The sequence below is a fragment of the Polistes dominula genome, unplaced genomic scaffold (genome assembly GCF_049000335.1).
Source record: "Polistes dominula isolate Pdom_NZ unplaced genomic scaffold, Pdom_raw_medaka contig_31, whole genome shotgun sequence".
NCBI classification, from domain to species: domain Eukaryota; kingdom Metazoa; phylum Arthropoda; class Insecta; order Hymenoptera; family Vespidae; genus Polistes; species Polistes dominula.
In genome coordinates, this window is record NW_028300925.1 from 1,083,453 (window position 1) to 1,107,020 (window position 23,568).

At 27.1% G+C, this 23,568-nt stretch overlaps 1 protein-coding gene across 1 annotated transcript in view; it reads left to right on the forward strand.

Annotated features, from left to right (window-relative positions):
* The window catches only part of LOC107064717 (uncharacterized), a 50,326-nt gene extending 27,353 nt beyond the window's left edge, over positions 1-22,973 (forward strand). Inside the window, 18 exon segments of the mRNA XM_089171169.1 lie at positions 1,005-1,125; positions 1,733-1,850; positions 1,853-2,291; positions 3,162-3,506; positions 3,672-4,042; positions 4,153-4,280; positions 4,846-4,966; positions 5,788-5,951; positions 8,165-8,363; positions 8,762-8,914; positions 13,076-13,375; positions 13,776-13,917; positions 14,148-14,326; positions 14,446-14,635; positions 14,747-14,900; positions 15,001-15,124; positions 15,314-15,462; positions 15,735-22,973. Of these exon segments, the coding sequence (XP_089027295.1) occupies positions 1,005-1,125; positions 1,733-1,850; positions 1,853-2,291; positions 3,162-3,506; positions 3,672-4,042; positions 4,153-4,280; positions 4,846-4,966; positions 5,788-5,951; positions 8,165-8,363; positions 8,762-8,914; positions 13,076-13,375; positions 13,776-13,917; positions 14,148-14,326; positions 14,446-14,635; positions 14,747-14,900; positions 15,001-15,124; positions 15,314-15,462; positions 15,735-15,923 (3,586 nt within the window). The 3' untranslated portion in view covers positions 15,924-22,973.
* The last annotated feature ends 595 nt before the right edge of the window (positions 22,974-23,568 follow it).

The window sequence follows — 23,568 nt, forward strand, 5'->3', positions numbered from 1 at the left end:
ATCAGTCATGAGATAGAATAGCGAATGAATTTCGATTAGCTTGCAAGGAAGCATTCATGGGCTTCTAAGAGTTGAAGTTTGTCGGTTGGTAAACAGTCTTCAAATTAAGATGCAACGAATAGAGAAAGGGTGAGCAAGAACGAGAGAAGATGCTGATGCATATGAAATGGATATTCAGAATACGTAGACTTTCATCCGAGAAATTTTACGTATCCCTTTATGAATGCACTGGTGTGTGTTCATATTTAATCTAAGCTTATACGTTCATTCATCAATGTCTACTAATATTTCTTGCTCTTATTTTCTTTTCTTTATATTCTTAAAATAGATATAAATTGCACATCTTCTTTATCTAATTATCTTTTTGTCACATATCAATTAATTATTAATTGCAAACAACAAATGTTCAATTAATTGTCAATTATTTTAATTATTTTTATATAATTTAGGATAGGTTTTATGATAGAACATAATTTTCTTCTTTTTGTTGTTGTTGTTGTTGTTGATTGAATAAACATAAATATCTGATTATCGAATTATCAATTATTTCTCAATTTACTTTACCCTTTCGATTTCTAATATTGCAAACTTGAAAATGTCGATAGCAGTAATAGTTCGTTGAGTGCTTCTGTCTGCTTCTAACACTTATGCCGAAGCTTCAGCAAATCCTGTAACTTTGGTCGACGTTAATAAGAACTCTTTAGCTTTTGCAGATTTTACATGAGCATTACGTTATAAGTCTTAAGATAATAACGGAAGTGAAATTAAATTAATAATAACAATTACCCAAGGGGATTATGATTTACAACTTCAAAGAGGATATCTGTGCAAAAGAAAAAAATGTATACATAATTAATTGAATGTAACGATAAAAGAAATATAATCATAAATTATAATCTCTTTTACTACACGTGCTAATAATTTATTTATCTAACAGCATGTTAATGAAAATTGAAAATGATGGATCATCGGTAAAAAGCAATGTTTTTTTTTTTTTATTGCAGACAAAGTAGAATTCATAGCGTCGGATTACCACCACGTGCATCACTACTTCCAGAACCACCACCTACCAACGAAAATAATATGCCACCACCTATTCCACGTCGTCATTCGGCGGCACCTACGGTAATTATCTTTTACTTTATAAATATCTGAATTACAAGTACACACACACACACACAGACGTGCCATCATATAAAAAAAAGAAAAATAATGTTTTAATCAATTTGTTGGTTTTTTTTATTTAACAGAAACTATTTTGGATGCGTGCATAATTATTCGATCAATTCGTCATCACACATAAATACACATATATATAAAAGTCACAACACGACACACGTGCAATCTGGAAATACATCTACAAGCACCCATACAGTTATAACATTCTTCAAAATACTACACAGCAAGTATATACGATGTTAACTTTCATTTATTTGAACACGTTCCTTGCCACGTTGAAATTCATTTATACATCAAATGAATAATAATATGTTACATGAATTATGAATGAAAGTATTACATGAAACTATGAATGAAAAATAATTAAAATAAATATATGTTTATAATTATATTTTCTTACATATTCACTGTTGCATTGCTATGAGTTTAGTTATGTTATTTTTAAATAATTTTCTAATATATATTTTTTTTTATTGCTAATTAAATATATTTACAAACACCAAGGAATAAATTAAAAGTAATCAAAGAAAATGTGTGGACGTGTTGAATTTAGGTAGCACCACCTCCAATACCAATACGTCCACCAGCAATACCAAAACGATCGAAAAACGAGAAACCAATACCAATTGAAAAATCAAAAAATAACAGATGCGAAGGTGGTACGTCGAACTGTAAAGGAAAAAAAAAGATTCAAATACGTCATCGTCATTATCATCATCACCACAAGTTGCTTGTCATTTGACGAATTCTTCTTGGAATGGACAGACGGTCCTGATCGATAAGAAATTGATAGACCTTGGACCATTTAGAGCTCATAATAATCATCATCACCAACCATCCCAGGATTTCTCTTTGGCTTTTGAATCGAAGGACATGGCCAGCGCCAATGAGAATAGTAACTTCATAGCTAACTTTCCTAAAGTTAATTTCTCGGATGAGGAAAAGCTTGAGAAACGACAATCAAACCTCGATGAACTTCGAAAGGCTTCACGTGATCTTGAGAAGAACCTTCACGAAAGGACTATCAAGAACAACGAAACTAATTTCAATGATATTTTAAATGAAAGAGAAGATGATAGACAGCAACAAAATCTTCAAAATCAAAATATCAGGTAAATGGACAATTATTTTATTTGATCAATTTTTGGAAATTTTTTTTTTTGTTAAATTTACTCACCCAATCATTTCATAATTTTTTTCGGTGTAAATAACAAATATTCACATTTTTATTATTTTATAGAACAATAAATATACTTTTTTTTTTATTTTTTTTATTTTTTGGAGCAATGATTTTCAATTCGTTTTTTTATTAAATTATGTCTTTCAAATAATCATCATTTTGTTCTTTCTAAAGTTTACTGCTCCATCACTTGTCGTAATAATCTTGACAGCCTATCTTTTATACGTGAGGGGATGACTTCTTTTTTTTTCCCCTTTAAGAAAATAATTAGAAAAATTTCGCAAATTAGTTTTTAATCAAATTCGTTTTGAATTGTCGAGTTGTTCGAGTTGAAAGTAGATTACAGTTTGAAGATTATTTTCAAAAAAAAAAAAAAAATTAGACTATCCCGTATCTACTTATAGTTCTTTAAAGAAATGTTTCAAGTGTATAGTAGTAGTAATCTATCTTAACAATGTTTGAGTCTACTTGATTCGATGGCAATAAGCTTTTCGTTCGAAGATACTTCATTCGAATTAAATTTGAATCATCTAGAATTCTGGACGGTTGCACGTGTAAGAGGTTCGTCAAACCGACCGTAAATTTCCTGCTGCATCTTGATAAAGTATTTGATTACCTTACCCATACGAGTGGTAGGTACTCTCAACATTAAGAATTTTAATCAGCATTTAACCTATTTAATCGATTTATATCGTTTGCAGTGGTTCATTCAATTTCTTACAATTATTTTATGAAAAATACATGATAAAAATGAAATCTTGCAATTGAATTGAAAATGATTGAATATTTTTGGCTCGCTCAGACAACAGCCAGGAGAAGGAGGAGGAGGAGGAGGAGGAGGAGGAGGAGGAGGAAAGTTTCGTAAAGAAGAGAAAAGCATCGAGGGAAGAAGTGTCGAGGAGGAAACACTGGAGGGAATATCTGAAGAAGAAATGTCTGAGTCTACTCGAGACACTTTTCAGGAGGAACGAAAGTTCGTCGGACTGGTTAGATTGTATCGAGAAGAAGAGAAAAGATCGAAGTTTGAGGAACTTCAAGCAGTTTCGAAAAATCTCGAACGACGTCTACAGAGTAAGAACGAGGAGGATGATCAACGTCGTTACAAAGACATGGAAAGACGTTTGAATAAAGATAGATCAATATCTAGGTAAACTTTTTATTATTCTATTCGCGTATATATTATAATCAAGATATTTTCAAATTTTCTATATTCCAAAATATTTCTATTATTGAGAGAGATACATTTATTAAAATGTTAAATAAATCTTTTTGTAATTCTTTTTTTTTTTTATTTAATCAAATGATCAAACAGATACGAAGATCCTTCGAGATTACCGCAAGAATTGGAAAGAAGATTGTTGTCCGATCAAAGATCCGTCATAGATCAATCAACGCGTGCCAAATATGACAATGATATGGAAAAAGCTAGAAATATGTTACAACATAATACGAGAAAGGAAAGATCAAGTGGTATTGAAAAATTAGAAAAATTACCTAAAGCTACGCAAACTAATTTACCACCACCGCTTAGTGCGATTTGTCAAAGTTATGTGCCAAAACCAATCAACGTTAGACAAGATAGCAATGTTTCATCAGATAGTTTTAGTCAAACAAGTTCACCGAGTTACACAAACAAAACTATGGAAGCACCTTTGCTACCACATAAATATGGGAAATTGCCAGGTAATTAAGATCTTATTTAAATGTAATCGTAAAAGTTCTTCTTTTTTCTTTTTGTCCTTTTTTTGATTATAATTTGCAATGTACAATCGTCATATTATTATTATTTATAGACAGAGCTTTGGTTCACGAACCTGACAATTCATCGGGTAGGCCAATAACTAAATCAACTAGCACACCTGCGAGCTTACAAACTATCGTTAGAACTCATGGTAGCAACAGCACGTCTTTGCATCATAAGGTAAGTTGTAGACAATTTTAACTTTACATTTATTATTAAATATACAGCCAACGAATGCATTAAGAAAAAATAATTAATTATTACGAATTTTAAAATGAAATGTTGTTTTCTTTTTTTTTTTTCAAAAGAAAACAAAACAAATGTCTATAGCATTTAACAAGCTTTCTCTCTCTCTCTGTACAATTCAGAAAATAAAAACTTGACATTGCGATTCACGTGAACACTCTGTTGGCTTGGTTAATGTTCGTGGTTAAATACTCGACACTATTGTGAGGCATTTAACATTTTCACGAGCAGAAGCTTGAAGTATTTGAACGATAAACTGTGAATCATTGGTCAGGAAAATGGGGTTGAGTTGTGAAGTGTTAAAACGATGTCCATCTCGTAAATGTGACCATAATCGTTGTTAACGGTAGTTTAATGTTCGAACTATAGTCTCGAGTATACCACATGATTTATATTATTATACTTAATATGATTGAAATTTATCACACGTGTTCTCTCTCTCTTTCTCTCTCTCTATATATATATGTATGTATATTTTTGTTCTTATTTTTTTTTTTAGATAATCAAGGACATGGCTAATCGTCATTACGTAACGAGAGGAAGATTCAGATACGTGCAATTATTGGCCAACGTTGTTGCACTTTTAGCCATTGTTGCTGGATTTAATGCATATTATAAAAGTAAGATTTAAATTGTACTTAAAAAATAATAACATTTCTTTTTCTTTTTTATACATTTTGTTTATTAGAAATAATACACGTTCACATTGAGATATTTAATAAGATCGTTTTACTAATTATCTAGTAATTACTAAATATACAATTTCAAGTTTTACATGACCTAAATTTCGACTAAATTGTTCAATGGATCAACATCAGAGTTTTTCTTTTTCTTTTTTTTTTACGTAGATTCAACGAAGTAATGAAGTTTTTAGTCAATATAGTCAATCATTAAAGTATATTAGTCAATTTTGCTGATGTTTTCAAGGCTTTTGGTTTCATTATGAGATTTTTGAAAGCAATTTCAAGGATTAGTCGAATCGATCGTGCAATTTCGATGTAGAACGTATGATCTGCTTTGTGGTACTAAAAGATCAATAATACTCCTCTCTCTCTCTCTCTCTCTCTCTCTCTCTCTCTCTTTGTTTCACCTCCATCTCTTACGTGACTATTTCAAATAGGAGTATTATGTTTACAGTAAACACAGGATTGCATACGGTGTTTGTTTATACAAGAAAATATTCTCTGTTATTCTTATGTCACGATTTAAGTTTCTAATAAAAGACTATAATATACTGTAAAGCATTTTCATATACATGATTATACAAAAATGATTGATCATGATGATGAATTTTTGTATTGGTATAATGTTCCAGGATCATTTTAAAAATGACAATTGTTTTTTTGTTTATTTCATTCGATAAAATTACATGTTTTTAAAAATTGTTGACTTATACTAAGATGATTTAATATTCGTTTTCTTTTTTTGGGAAATTTTACAGCGTATCCTGAAATTGCCATAAGATTCGAGAACAGAACGATGTATACGAGTATAATTACAGTGACTGAACCTATGCGTATAATGATACAGGAAGAAGAAGAAGAGAAGAATCCTGCACCTGGTATCTGTTTGCCAGTGATAGTCAGCTTTTGTCAATATCACAAGGTAATTAAGAATCCGCTAGTGTTTTGTCTACAGTATGAACTAGGTTTCATTAGACAGACTTAAATAAATATTTACCTTCTTTATATTGTTCTATTATAATGAAACTTTTTATTGAGATAATCATTTCAATTATTTAATCTTTAGATATTATTTTAGACCACGTTCAATTTTTTTCTAAATTATTTTACAAATTTTCAACCAATGAAAATTGCACGAATAACAGAAAATAAATAAGTTGTGTTACGTTAGAAGAATATCCGTGATTTCCAGAGGTATATATAGTTTTTTTTTTTTTAAATTACTATATAAAATCTAGTTTATTATTATAATTGTAACATGTGTTCCTTAACATTAAATTCTATTATAATAATTATAATTAATTATTATAATTAATTAATAAAATAATAATTATATTATAATAACTATTCAATTTAATTCTAACAAAGTTTTGTTTTACAGAACAATAAATAAATCATATATTTAGGTAATCCAATGAAAATAGTTCACTCTGTATAATGAAAGATAGTTATTCTGGTACGACGTGTATTCGCATAATCAAAATTTCGAGTAAGAAGAGAGAGAGAGAGAGAGATGTATAAGATGTTTCAACAACTAATTCCTCGAATGATTTCACTGTAGTGAATGAAAATTAATTGACATTTGTCAAATGATCGAGGAGGGGGGGGGGGCGACAAAAGTGGTCAATTAACATACCTTCTATTTCTTTTTGATTATTATTATCAATATGAAATTATTCTGTTGTTTTGTTTAGTCTTCTCTCTTCGAATGATTACGTCAAACCTTTTGTTTTGTTTTGTTTTTATTTTAACTCTGAATAAAATCATCATTAAATGAATTAATTAAGACGTGGAGAAACATCGTGAGTAATTAGAAGTTAATCTAAACGTAATTGAAAAGTATCCCTTTTCTCTCTAACGTAATTTAAAGTGGCAGTGTGTCGGTGTGTTCTAAATGGAACCCGTAGTCATCCTCTTTAATCGATCGCGGCTGGTACAAGCAACGTCTTCCGACGGAATTCATTCGCGAGATTCCAGGGTTTCACTATGTGGCAAAGATATTACATACACACACACACACAAACATATGAAATTAATTAGTCCATTAGAAAAATATGCTTTAAGAATATTTCTACATAAAAATTAAGTCGATAAACGTTAATTATTATAAAATCCGAAATTTATTTCAATTATCAATTTTATTATTTTGATCAGTTCCTTTTTTTAAAGATTTATCTACTATATGAGCGATATCCTTTTGAAGGTTTTTTTACAATGATTGTTTGAATATGCTTTTGTGTGTGTGTGTGTGTGTTTGGATGATAATTTCACATTTTCCACGTTCAAATAAATTGTTGACCCTTTCAACATTTTCTATGTTCATTCGAATTCTCTCTCTCTCTTTCTCATTTGATTTTTACTAAATTTTTCTTAAAATATATATTCAGACATATGTGTGCGTGTTCACGACGTCTTCGACGATAATTTAACATTTCCGTCGTTGGAATAAATTGTTCGTGTCGTTTTTGCATCTACCTTCTATTACTTTATTTTTTTTTTTCTTCTAATTCCTTCCTTTTTTTTTTTAAGTCGACCCTTTTTCAAGTGTCACCTTTCGCTTAATTCTCTCTCTCTCTCTCTCTCTCTCGGTCTTTCACGAAAAGCTTTCCTATTAAAAATTCATAAAACGACTCTCGCGTCATCCCTGTGCTACGTGAACGGGCAACTCGGCCGAATAATCGGCGAACTCTGCGAAAAAAAAAAAAAAGAAAAGAAAGAAAAAAAGAAAAAAAAAAGAAGAAGAAAAAAGAATCGACTGCTTTTAGAAACGGGATTTTTACATACATTCCCGTAAATCCTACCACCACCCATAAGTGTCATTTCCCATCTCCCTTCCCTCCTCATTCGATTTATTTTTGTTATTATTATATTTTTACTAATTTTTACTTTAGGGTTTTTTTTTTTTATTATTCTGTTTTCCCTCTTTTTATTTTTCTTTGTATTTTTTTTTCTTTGTTAAATATTTTTTTATTTCACCGACCGACCAACGAACGTTTCACGATCATAGAACAATTATTTGCCCTTTGTAAACTTTGTTCGTTGGTAAATTACAAAACTTTGTCTTTTTCTCTTTCTCTTTCAGTGTTTCTCTATCTTTGTTATATAGAATCGTTCGTATATAAATTCGTTTTACAGATCCCTTACAACTTTACGGTCTTCCCAAATTACATGGGTAACTTTGGTCAACGAGACGCCCAACAGGAATTGCAATTATATAACGCAGTGGTAGACGTTAGGTGTTACGAATTGGCAGCCCTATTTCTCTGCAGCATCTTTGTACCCAAATGTGGACCCCGTGGTCAGGTTGTTCGACCCTGTCGCAGTCTATGCAATGGTAAATTGATTTACGTATCATTTTATAATATTATTTGTCTTTAAAATGAATTTTTCTTTTTTTTTTTTTTTTATTATTTTCAATGTAATTATAAAATTAACGATTATGAATGATAAAATATATAAACACGTTGAGTGTCACGTCAGTCATAAGTGACTGACACCGGAACTTTAAGTTTAGGCCATGTCAAGCACCTGTGCCTGACGTTCACTTTTCATTTTGTCCCACGTGGCCTGACGAAGATTTCCATAAGAATTCATGTGGCGTTCAACGCATTAATTGCAATGATTCCTTTCGCGAATTGTGTAATACAATTGTTTAAACTTTTATTTAAAATTTGTGATATTGGATTTTTTAGAAATCAATTTTTTGTTTTTTATTTTTTTATTATTTTACAGAAACCAAAAGACGATGTGGATTCTTTTTCGAGGTATTCGACTTGACACTTCCGGATTATCTCGATTGCGATCTTTTTCCTGAAAATGCTAATCCGGATTTATGCGTGGGTCATTCCGAAGTGATCGAAACTGATTTGAAAGCTATGAAACCAGGTAAGCTTTTTAAAGATATGTATATATAAAATCAATGTAATTTGGAAAAATCGAAAATAGGAGTAAAATTGATTGACGATTTATTTTGCGAATGGATTGGAAAAAGTTGTTTATTTGTTCGTATGGTCGATATGATATTTTTTGTATTTTTATTTGATAATATCCTTCTCCGATGTTTTCTTCTTCTTCTTCGGAAAATTTACGATTGGTTAAAATATTTATTTAAACCTATTCCGACCGTCAATAAGATTAATGGTAGAAAAGAGCTTGAGAGAATTCACGATTAAGAGTTGGGATAAGAGTTGGAGGATTAAAATAATCTTGACGGTACAGTCATCCGGTCTACGAGATTATAACGGCTCAAGTTTGAGGGCTTTTAACAGAATGGGTGCATCCTTTAAGGCAATTAGTTTCATCTATAAAATTTCTAAGATTACTATAAATGACGTGACTATCTTCTTATTTTTTTTCTTTTTTTCTTTTCTTTCCAATTAAAAAACAAACGTCAATAAAATTTATACGATTATATTATTATCTTTTAGAAAAATTAAATATTAAACATTTTCTAATAATCTGTCGTAAATTAATTCCAAATATTATATTTTATACGGTATTAAAATTAATATAAATGTTATTTATTATTAATAAAATATTTCTTAGTAAGTTCATAGAATTTACTGACAAATATTCTAAATTAGAATTTGATGTCATTTGAATAGTAAATTACATTTTTTTGTTGTTTTTTTATTTCAATTATTTAGTAGTAATGTAAATAGTAATTTAAATGTAATTAAAATCATATTAACTTAATGAACATTTTTCGAATGATGATAAAATTTCATGAACTTTCAAATCTAATAATTATTACAATGATAACTTGATATTAGAGTAATAAATAATAGAAAATAATAGAAAGTTCGTTAAAATTATCTTTGGGGATTAAAAAAGGTAACGTGACCAAACTCGTACGCATAGTTAATGCAACAGGTGTGCCGAACGAGGATCAATAACGTTTATAGTACGTTTTCATCTTAAAACCACGGCTTGTAACTATTTAATGAATTCTACTTGGTAATGCTTTTGCAGGGACCGAAATTGCTTTGCCATAGAGTGCATATACTTCTATGCCACAGACAAAACCGATACCCACTGAGATTACACTTTCCTTCGTATAAATAGACAACGGTAACGTTTCGTAATTATTTTACTGAGAATCTCTAACCTTCTCTAAAGAGAATTTACATTTAATAACGGGTTAAACGTTATCGTACTCTATCATAATATTTTCTATTTACATCAATCTTATTTATGCAAATATTTGTTTGCATACATTTTACAATATTACATACATATTGAATCGTTCGAAGTTATTTCGTATCTTTAAATAAATAAAGAAAAATCTAAAACACCATTTATACGCAATCTGTGCACGTGTCAGTATAATTAAAGGTTTATATAAGGTGCAGTGCTTCATTTCATTCGTTATTTTTGTGAGATGTGAAAACTTCATTAGACTGAGTGTGATTTGACAAAATGAAACGCGGTTATTCTTATTTATAAAAATATTTTATTTATAAACATTTTTTAAAGTGTTTTATTATTTACTTTTTTTTTGTAATTATTATAAAAATGCGCGCCAGTATGAATGCAACCCTCCAGACACACTTTGAAAATGTTGCTTGCGAGCGTCATCTGTCGGGACGGAATTTTTATTTCTGCCCAAATGATAGGCAACCCGTCATACATACGTGTATAAACAGTTTTGACTGCACAAAAATTCCGTTCCAGTAGATGACGCTCGCAAGCAACATTTTTAAAGTGTGTCTGAAGAGTTGCATACGAACAGGCGCGCATTTTTATAATTAAATTAATAATTAAATAAATATAATTATAAATTAAAAGTATAAATAATATTATAATAATATTATATTATAAATTATCCTCGAAACTTGTTTATTTGAAGGTTTCACTTCTAACTTGTGTGATATGCACACATATATTTTTTTTATTTATCTTGTAATAAATTTATTACTTTACGAATTAAGATAGAAATGATAAAAGGGATGATAAAAATGAACCTGTGATAAATCTTTTAAAATTCTAATTTTTTATTTTTTTTGTATTTATTCTTAAGATGAAAATTTTCTAGTGGTGGTACCTCGTACGAATCGCAATTGCAAAAGCAAACATTGCCGGGATTGAGAGTAGCAAGGTATTGATCGAGAATAGTTAGGGGATGATGGTCTTTCACGTCGAATAATCGGCCGATCGGTGTTTTAGATCGACTCGCCTCAATAAACCGAGTCATTTGCGTCTACGCTTAATTAAGGCTTTAAAGTGTGCCACAACTACTATCGGAGGCTTGCCTATCATCGAGTTTCAGAGTTTCAGTCATTTCTATCTCTCTCTCTCTCTCTCTCTCTCTTTCTGCAATTAATCCTTGCCTTTACTCTTCTTCCGTTCGTTTACTTTTCACTCTGGTTTGATCGACCTTTCTTTCCTTTTTCAATTCACAAAGAAACCTAAATTCTTAATTTATTTACTTTTATTTACTTTTTTTTTTTTTTTTTTTTCTTTTTTTTTTTTTTTTAGGAGAATGACCAACGACTTTTTGAGGAAAAAAAATATATTACAAAATATATTATATATATAAGATAATATAATAATTATTATATATATATTATAATTAAAAATATATTATATAAATAAATATATTATATAAAATGGAATATTTTAATTGGAATTTCTAGAAATGTATTCCATTTTAAATACCTCATAAAATATTGTATTTTTTTTTTGTTCTTCTTTTTTTGTCTTTAAAATTTTCCAAGACGTACTGAATTGCAACATTTTTCTCTTTTTGGTTTGAATTTTTTTCTAAACGTATTTTTGAATAAACGTACATATAATATACAGGATGAAACATTTAAATTTGGAGTTTCTAGAAATGTATTCTATTTTAAATACCTCATAAAATATTGTACTTTTTTGTTCTTCTTTTTTTGTCTTTTAAATTTTCCAAAGCGTACTGAATTATAACTTTGTTCTTTTTTTTTTTTTTGGTTTTAATTTTTTTTCTAAACGTATTTTTGAATAAACGTACATATAATATACAGGATGAAACATTTAAATGCGGAGTATTTAAAAAAATCTATATCGAATTTTTTTAAATGCCTTCACACAAAGTATATTTATAAAAATATTTATACACATTTGTTTGTAGAAATATATATTTACATAAATATACAAGAGATAAAGAGAGAGAGAGAGAGAGAGAGAGAGAGAGAGAGAGAGAGAGAGAGAGAGAGTTAATAGCACGATGATGGCTTTTGCAAACATATGTTGTTTCCTTTCGCACACACACATGCAAATATACATTTATACGTTACTACTGGTAGTAAAATAGCACACCAGAGAAGACAGATTTTAAATTCATATTAAACTATCCCATGGTGGATTATATACGCTAGACAATGTTAACAGTTAGCACTGTTACGTGTAGAGTTGGTTGGTGGTTTTGTTTTACCCTTTTCCTTCCCTTTCCAAACCCCCCCCCTCCCACACTCTCTCATTTTCCGGGGAAACATGCAAATCGTGTCTCGACGACGTTTCAACCAATTATTTGGATTTAAACGTAGATTATGATTTTAGAAAACACAAGTCTGCTGCTGCTAGTGACAAATTACTTCTCACATGTCGTATAAATATAATTTTTTAATGCGATAAAATAAAAATGAAGCAAAGAAAAAAAGAAAAAAGAAAAAAGAGGACGAGGATACAGGATAAGAGTAAAACGAATGAAAAATTGTTTAGAGGAATTTGAAAGATCGGAGCAATGTTTTTTTTTTTTCTTTTTTATATACGAACCCGGTGGGTGGGTGGTGGTCGAGATTAAAAATCGATAAATACTACAGATGTTTTTTTTTCTTTTTTTATTTTTACATTTTTTGGAAAAACGAAATTCCCGCTGAATATTTCTTTTTATTTTTTTTATTTATTTTCTTTTTTTTACAGAGTTTTAAACCCACACTTTTACCAGCTTAATTTTACTTTAGCTTCTACGTCTTTTTCTGTAGATTTTTTTTTTTTTTCAATATTTTTTCTCCTCGTTGTTTTTGTTCTTTCCATTGTTTGTTTATTTGTTTGTTTGTTTGTGTATAGTATGTACCAGTGGTTTTCAATGTGACCGTAACCGATGCATACCGGTTGATTGGCGATGCGACGGTCATCTGGATTGTGCCGATCTCACCGACGAGATCGGTTGCGGTGATTGCGGTTCCATGTCCTCATTGTCAAAGTTTAATAACACCCATAGTAAAATTGAAAAAAAGAAATTTGGACAGTCGAAGAATAATCAATCAAAGGCAACTATACATTGCGGGGAAAGAAGGTGCATGGAAGCTAGTCACATTTGTGACGGTGTCATGGATTGTCCATGGGGACAGGACGAACGTTATTGCGGTAAAATAATATATTTTACTTTTTTATTTATTTTTATTTTACGATTGAAACAAAAAAAATGAAAGATAAAAAGGATAAGAAATGTTTTAAGAGATCTTTAAATGTTAAAAAATAAATATACATATATATGTATATATTTAATATATTTATATTAATATAAATTATTTTATTAAAATAAAAAATAAATAAAAAATAGTTAAATTAAATTTTATATTAAAAATTATTATATATATATATTTTATTTAATATATTTAATTAATAAATATTGTGCCGACAAAATGGCGACCTAGGTAAAATTGTCAATAGTAATTTGTTTGCTTTATTTCTATGTTCTGAAATGAATTGTTTTTCTTTTGATTGAAAATCGTAATAAAATTGATATAATTTAATTTTTGTTTAGTGAAATTGAAAAAAAGAAATGGCGATATAGGAGAAGGACTTGTGGAAGTTTACCACGCAGAAATGGGCAAATTTATGCCAGCATGTATACCACCAAAGGAACATGTCACCGCCCAAGCTATTTGTTCCCTTTTAGGATACACGTAAGACTTATCGACCTTTTATCATCAACTTTTTTTTTTCAATTATTTGATTTTTTATGGTTATATGATCATTTGAAACAAATTAAAAATTGTCCATAGAATAAATTATTTGTATTTATTCTCAGTAGATGAATAAAATGGTTGTACGATTGAATTTTGATTTAAATTAATTCGATGACACGTAAATGATTAATCTTGACAGTTCGATATTTTTTGTTTTTCATTTTTAGCGTAGTACTTTCATCCAATTTTTCTACGAAAGATAGCAACATGATCATGATTCAAACCTACAATGAATCAAATCAATATCAGAGATTAACACCAAAGCGAAGTTTATTGAAAAAATTTCAAGCATGCATTAAAGAGGACGAGGATTATCCAACGGTAGAACTCACTTGTTCGGAATATGGTGAATTTTGACAACACAAATTTTTATTTTTCTATACAAAAAAAAAAAAAAAATCAAATCATCTCATTTTCCTTATTTTTTTTTTCATTTTTTTTTTTTTTTTCACGAATAAATTGCAGCTTGCGGCAGAAGATTTCCACTTTACGGTAATTCAAACGTTAAAACTAGAATAGTCGGTGGTGTTGAATCCTCTCCGGGTGATTGGCCCTTCTTAGCAGCCCTATTGGGTGGCCCAGAACAAATTTTTTACTGTGCCGGTGTACTCATTTCTGATCAATGGGTTTTAACAGCATCTCATTGCGTTGGAAAGTAAGCAAATTTGTTATTAAAAAAAAAAATAAATGTCACGTTTAATTTGATCATTCATTTGCAACAATAAAATGAAACGTGTAAAACAACCAAAAAATAAAATATTTTTAGTCTTTCGGATGTTTCTGGTTGGACAATTCAATTAGGTATTACTAGAAGACACAGTCATACTTATCTTGGACAAAAATTAAAGATCAAGAGAGTGATTCGTCATCCTGATTACAGTTTGGGTATCGTTCATGATAACGATGTTGCATTGTGTCAGGTATTTTTTGAAATTTACATTTTCACCCCCCATGAATATAATATAAATTTTAATTAACAAAAATTCCAATAATATTCTAATATTGATATCAAATAAACAGTTAGAGAAACGTGTTCAATTTCATGAACATTTGAGACCAGTGTGTCTACCCACTGCTACAACCAATCTTCCCCCAGCAACCCTGTGCACAGTTATTGGTTGGGGTAAGAAGAACGACACTCAAGGTAAATCCTTTAACAAATAAACTTATAGAAAAAAAGTGATTCGATTGTGGGGAGTTAAAATGCAAAGTGTTTTCTCGTTGAAATGTAATCGAGTAAATAAAATCGAATTGTTTGGTCAATTGAAATAAAGAAAATAAATGTTTATTTAATAATTACATTCATATAGAATGATAAGACGATTAATTATAGATGCTGAATATGAACCAGCTGTTAACGAGGTACAAGTTCCTGTTTTGAGTAGACAGGTTTGTAACATGTGGTTGGCTTATAAAGAATTGAATGTAACCGAGGGTATGATTTGTGCTGGTTATCCTGATGGTGGAAAGGATGCTTGTCAGGTAAATCTATAATTATATTTTTATAATAAATTATTTGTTATTTTTATTTGGAAAGGAACTTTGAAACGAGTACATTGAAAATATTGTGTTGTCTTTTCTTTATAATATTATTACACATGTATTATATTATAATACATTAATAATTAGTGGATTGAAATTTGTTGTGTATACAGTATTATATAGTATAGTATATATTATATTATACTGCAACATATAATAAATTTTGTAACTTTATCATCAATGTAAGGATTATCATGAAAATTTGATTAAAGGGCGATTCTGGAGGGCCTCTATTATGTCAAGACAAAGATGACAAAGAGAAATGGTTTGTTGGTGGTATAGTAAGTTGGGGTATAAAGTGTGCTCAACCAAAATTACCAGGCGTCTACGCCTATGTACCGAAATACGTTCCATGGATTCGCAATGAAATGGCTAAATATTCTGATAAGGAAGAGTCATAATGAGAAGAGTTTTCATCTCTTTCAGATGATATTAATGTATCATTCAAAGGGTTGAATTCTCTTTTGTACAATGATTCTTAGTACTCTGAAATAAACACAAAAATATGAGAAAGATATATTCAGGAAGTAACAAAGATGCCAAATAACGTGACAATAATAATCGTGGTAATAAATAAATCAAATAAATTCCACCCTTTAGATTGAATTTCTAAAGAAATATATTTGGTGACAATTTTAAACACATTGTAACATTATAATGTGTAATTAAAATACAAATTGTCTAATAATATTTTAACGTTAATTAATTCTACGTAGGGAATTAAATTGAATGAAAAATAAAAATAAGAAAAAGATAATTTTTGCATTGGAGGGGAAAAAAATTCGTAAGAAAAAAAAAGAGATTACAGAATTAAAAAATGAATATTATGTATTTTACATGTCGTCGAAATTGTTAGAATGCTTATTTGTGTTTTGAAGCATTGTAAAACTATCTGACAATCGTTTTCTCGAGCTTCTTTCTTATACAAGATGATATATCCCACTTTAAACGATATTGAAAAAATGAAATTATGGAAAGGTTCGTTTTTAAAAATAGAAAAAAAAAAACTCTCTCGTTCGGGTCATTTGTAGATTTGTCTCTTTCTGGGATTACAGTGTATCCAATTTTTTACAGACGTTTTGAAAATTGTTATACGATACATTTGTCCATAATTTAAGGGGATATCGATAAAAAGATATTATCGAGAAAATAGAAATTAGGGTTGCTAATTAATAACTCTGATTATAATTCAAAATCTTATTTATAATAAAAGATGTGGTGATGTTAGTAAAATTATGATTTTGAATTGAGGAGTGTTCATCGAAATGAGAATTAAAAAAAAAAAAAATGGGGAAAGTTGAAGTATTGAATTAAAAAAAATAAATAAATAAAATAAATGAAATAATCGGAAACATAGTAGTCATTAAAATAGATTTTTATTGTATAGTGAAAATCTATAAAGCTTATTTGAATGAATGTGAATGACAATGATGATGATGATGATGATGATGATGATTATGATGATTCCTCCTCCTCCCATAAAAGTTGAAGTTCAGATAACGAGAGTTGCCATTTTTTTAGAAGAAAAATAAAAATAAAAAAAAAGTAAAAAAAGAAAATCAACGAGTATAACAAGGATGTGTTGTACTTTTGGTAATCGAGAGATTGAAATATTTCAATTTAGTAAGATTTCAAATGAAGACAAAAATATAATAATATATTATTCGCGCATCTAATGTGCATAAAAAAAGAAAAGAAAAGAAAAGAAAAGAAAAGAAAAGAAAAAAGAAAAAAGACATTTTCTATCGCTACCACCAACTTCTAACGTGCCCCCGCGTATAGGAGACCACCAAGTGGTCGAAATTAATAATCCTTTATAATGTGTCTAAACGTGGTGTGTGTGTGTGTGTGTGTAAGTGGATTCGTGTATTAGCATGCATGTATGTTTGTTCGTGAGCATGTGCAGTTTTCTTTAAAAATTTTTTTAAAATTTATTTTAATTTTGTTTTTTTTTGTGTTAAAACATTGCCAATGAAAAAATTGATGAACTCTTAAAAGATTGGGGGGGAAAAAGAAAAAATTGATTAATTATTGATAATTACTATTCATGTGTTGTTGCACATTAATACAAGAAAAAGAAAAAGGGGGGAAAAAACTGTACTTTTATAAAAAAAAAAAAAAAAGAAAAATATTTTTAATAGATAACACAATGCAAGTAGAGTATCGATAGTAAGAGAAAAAAAAATTGCATAAAATGCAGCATAGTAATTACAAAAAAAAAAAAAAAAAAAAAAATAAATAAATGAAAAAGAAGAGAAGCAGTTTAATGAATTTAAGATTTAATCGAACGAATGTTTGGTGTGAATATGAGATATATTTAGGAGGAATGTGTGTTTAAAGAAAATATTACGTGTACGTGATCTCATAGATATTTATAAATATTAAATATGCAAAAATATAATTAATATTAGATTTATAAATGATCAGAAAGAAGATCTTTGATATTTTTTATGAATTCATTGAAAAATTCTAGAAATACACTAAAGATGGGATTTTATTTGAACGCATAGACAAATATATAATAGTTTCGTAATAATAAATAATTAACAAAATTATTATTATTATTATTATTATATATAACAAATATTCACACAACATCGAAAAATTTGCATCGCATTTTAAATTTGCTAATGAAATTTATTTATTTATTTTTTTTTTAAATATACAATAGTAAAAAAAAAAACATTTTTTTTTTACGATCGTTTAAAGTAAAGATAAATTTTTTTTTAAAATAATAAAATAAATATTTGCTATAAATTTAATTGCAAAGTTTCCTTGCTAATCGTTAAAGTCATCATCGTATGTATGAGATATTAATATTATTATTAATAATAATAATAATAATAATAATAATAATAATATATACATGTTTCTATAATGTTGTGTATAACACAACAATTTAATATATTCTTGTGAAGAGATAATAAAATATTAGTCGATAAAAATTAGGAGAATAAAAAAAAAATATACATATATATATATAGATATATAATTGAACGGCTTTTAAAATCGTGTATATAAATATTTAAATGCAATTGTTTAGTATAGAATGATAAATAATAAGAATAATGTTGACTGAATTCTAGGGACAATAATTTGCACCAAGCACTTTTTTGATCTGCACCATAAAGAAACTAATAGTTTTTAAAACGAATATACTTTATAATAATATTATATTGTTTGTTATAAATTTAGGGCATAAATTAAACCTAGATTTTTTCTAAGTATATATTTAAAAAAAAAAAATAAAATAAAATAATAAAAAGAAGAATATGAAAAATAGTATTGTTGGTTGCTATAGAACATTTGTTATTTTTTAGCTAATATTTATATATATATATATATTATTTTTAATTTTATTGTTTAATTTAAAGAAAATTTTTTACAATCTTTGAAACAATGTTATTAGATTGAAATTTTTCAAGTAAAATTAAAGCTTCTTTTTGAATAATATTTTTTATTCAATGCTAATTTGAACAATGAGGAATTGGTTGACAATAACAAATAAAATATTTGACAATAATGATGCTCCTTAGTATCCAGACAACGTTTAATATTAAATTAAGAAAAAAAAATAATAATAATAATTATAATAATAATAATAATAATAATAATAATAATAATAACCGACAATACTGTGTGAACAGACAATAAATAATTTTAGGAATGTTCTCAAATGGACAATAAATTAACATTTAAGATTGCTAATAAATAATATTAAATATAATAAGATTTGCATGTGATCAGCAAGTAGTCATTATTATTATTATTGCTATAATAGTATTAATAATAATATAATGATAATAATTATAATAATATTAATAATAATAATAAAATATATTCGTTATAACTATTAGTATAAATGCATTCTCTACTTGCATCGGACAAATATAACGCTTGTTGTTAATTATAGAAGAAGAAGAAAAAAAAATATATAAAACTTACAAAAATAGGAAAGCTTTTTTTCTAATCTGACATGAAATTAAATCAAAATGTTTTCTCCATACTTTTGTGTGGATTAAGTTTAAACATTAGAAATGTTATTTGCTTTATATTATAAATCGTGTAATTTATTATTTAACAAACATTTTTCTTATAAACTATAATTTATTAGAAAATTTCAATTTTTGTTTATTTTTTTTTTTATTATATTCATAAATATATGGTATAGAGTAAATAAGAAATAAATAAAATAATAAAATACATATTGGATAATTTTTAAGGATATATTTAATTAGATAATATCTAAAAAAAAAATAATAATAATAATAATTATTATATGACAATATTACGATAAATGTTACTACGAATACTATAATGAAATACGTTGATGAAAAAAAGAAGTAGATTATTTATATATATTAAAAAAAAAAAAAAAAAAGAGTAAAATTCTATTTTTCTTTTTTTTTTTTTTTATTTATATTATCCAATCAAAATAGATGATGCACGAAAAAATTTGCTTTTTTTTTTTTCAATCATTTTTTTAATCAAACTCCATATATTTTTTTACGTAATGCCTTGAAAGAAATAAAACAATTTTAGTGACATATATAAAAAAAAAAAAAAAAAAAAAAAACAAGAACAACCATTAATGCAAGAGATACCGAAAGAATAGAAACAAATTTTGGTCAAAGATAAATACGAAAGAAATAATTTAATCAAAAGCGTTGTAATAAATCACAAGGCAAATTATTAAGAACAAAAATTACACCTTATCGCATATTTTAATTAAAACAATAGTATATTTTTGCAAAAAAGAAAAAAAGAAAAAGAAAAAGAAAAAAGGAAGAATACTAAAGAAAGGATATAAATCATAATAAATAATAATATTCAAATTAAACGATATTATATTTCATGAAAAATCTCTTAGAAAAATATGATTGAAATGATTTTGGGAAAAAGAAAAAAAAAAAAGAAAAAAAAAAAGACAAATAAAAAAAAAAAGGGATAAAGAACAAATTTTTCTACTCCACAAGATACATAAGTCAATGCCTGTAGTCAATAATAATGTTTAAAAGGAAAAGGAAAAAAAAGAAAAGAAAAGAAAAGAAGAAAAGATTAAAAAATAAAAACAAGCTACAGCTGTGAATAAAATATAGTAATCTAATAATAGATCTAGTTCACATAAGTCGAATAAAAACAATTTTTGGGCAGGAAAATGCACTCAAATTATTGCAGATGAATTTAATATTTTTACAATACTTTTTTTTGTCTATTTTTCTTTCAAAATATTATATCTTTTTAGAAAATATCTCTCGCTGTAACTGTTACGTTTTTTTTGCACACAATGTTTTTGTGTTATCATATAATTAAATGATAATTATCACGATCACATATAAGTTTATGTATTATGAAAAAAAAAAAATGAAATTAAGTTTAAAGAATGTGAAATGAAAAAAAATGGTGCGCACAAAAGTACAGGTATTTCTATTAAGAAGAGATAATATTCTTCTTCTCAATGAATACGATTATAAAAAAAAAAATGCGTAATTACTCCTGTGAAGTCAATGTTAAATAGAATTACATATATACTTATATATACATATATAAATATATATATATATTATATTTAATTGTATTTTAATCGTAGAATTGAAACGTTTTAAATAAGATACAATTTCTATATACCAGTATTTTATCTTCAATTTTTTCGTTAAATATTATCTTTCTGTATAAATTCCTTCGTACATGCTTATTGATGTATGGTATATGACTCCTATATGGGTCGGTGGGTCGGTGGGTCGGTGGGTCGTTCATAAGGGGCCTTTATTATTGACAACCCGTATATGGGTCGTTTATAACGAAAGGATTAATATAGGATTATTCATATTTTTTTTGTTGATATTGCGCAAAATTTTTCTTTTTTTTTTTGTTCTGGTTCATTGATGGATGAATATTTGTATTTGTGTAAATTTATAAAGTATATATATATATATTTATTTATTTAAAAAGAAAAAAAATAATATTTAAACAGATGAGATAATTGCAAAGCTTAAACAATGCTGACACGTGTGATAATTATAATTAAATAATAAAAATTAGCAATATTCATTTTTTAAAAGATACTTTGAAAAATTCGTACGATAATTATGTTTCAGTTTGAAATGTGTTTAAGTAATTATATATTGAATTTAATTTAAGATGTACCTCACAAATTAACAATACCTACTAAATAATAATAATAATAATAATAATAATAATAATAATAATAATATCAATGTTAAGTATATTAATATAATAATATAAATATAAATATAAATAAATAATCAGGAAGAAGGATAATTTTATAAGATTTTTATAAAATTATCCTTTCGATCATTGCATTCGAAGAAAACAAGAAAGAAAAAAAAAACCTCTACCTTGAATTTGACAAAACGATATTAAAATAATTACTAATAATAAATGTAAGTTAATGTTGAAAGTAAGATGAAAAAGTTCGCTTTCTTAGAATAGTTTTAAAGAAAACGAAAAAAAAAAATAATAATAATAATAATAATAATAAAAAATAGGTAAACGTAGCTTACTGTGAATGTGATTGCTTATTGTGCTACGCACAAATCCTAATTGTATGATTAGTGGTTGATATATATATATAAAAAAAAAAAAAAAAAAAAAAATGAAAAAAAAAGAAACATGAAACAGTATAATAATTAAATAAAAAAAAAAAAACATACACGATAAACACAATGCTGCAAACGTAAAACTATGTAATATTATCAAATGGAATATTGTCTATATCGAAAATTAAACAAAATGTCAAAAATCATGACAAAATAATGTTTATATGTTGAATATGTAACTTTGGCTATAATATAGGTACACAAATACATACATATATACATACACACATACATAAAAAAAGTTAACAAGTTATATGTTGCTGTGATTGATAAATAGTATTAAAATTAGGCAGTGTTGTACTGTTAGATCATAATTAGGATTAAACCAAGTCGCATATGTCAATCGTCATTTATATATATATATATATATATATATATATATATATATATAATGAATGTTGTATATGTAAACGGATCGTTGTATTCAACGAAATCAAACGCTAACAGACTAATCTTATGTTAAATAATTTTTTATTTAATTTTTTCTCTACTTTTGGATCACAAATAGATTTCTTTTTTTTTTTTTGCAATCTCGTTACTACCCCGCTCATTTATAGCGCTGATATTTTTTTATTATTGTTTTTTTAATGCTACAAGATAAAAAGCCAATTGATTTTTATAATTTATTTTTATCAATTAAATGTCGAGATATATTTGAAATTCTCATTTGAAATTAATGCATACATACGAAAAAAAAAGATACAAATAAACTTGATAACGATGATGTATTTACGCTTTATACGTGATTTATCTCTGCTGGCAGAAAAGAAGAAAAGAAGAAAACTCTCCCTGCAAAAAAAAAAAAAAAAAAAAAAAAAAAGATAAAACAAATACTTTCTTTCACGAGTGTGTGAAGTAATTAAACTCGAAGTTGACTTCGCGGTAATTACCGTAGTATTCAACGCTTGCACTGCCTTTCTTCCCTTTTCATTAGTCTAATGTCATACGAAAAGAAAAATGGAAAAAAAGAAAAGACGATTAAAATAAAAACAAAAAAATAAATAAAAAAAAAAAACGTAAAAAATTAAAATCAAAAATTATAACAAATTAATAATAATAATAATAAAAAAAGCGACTGTGTTTGATCCTCTTTGGTGAAAATTAAAAAAAAAATCAAATAAAATAAATAAATGCCAGGAACTGCTGTTGCATATTTACACACGTATATTGTTCTTAAAAATCTATTCGAGAGAAAGCAAAAAAAAAGAAAAAAAAGAAGATTTAGATGAAATAGTTACAAATAAAAAAAGAAACCGTGACACACACACGCAAAAAAAAAAACGAACTCACTCTTGCTGGTCGAGAGTCGTAGATATATTATTTGAAATAAACGTAAATACGTATTTAGATATATATATTTAGTGGTATACATATTATGTACTTACAAAAAATAAAAAAATGTCTTATCTCTTTCGTTCCAAATAAA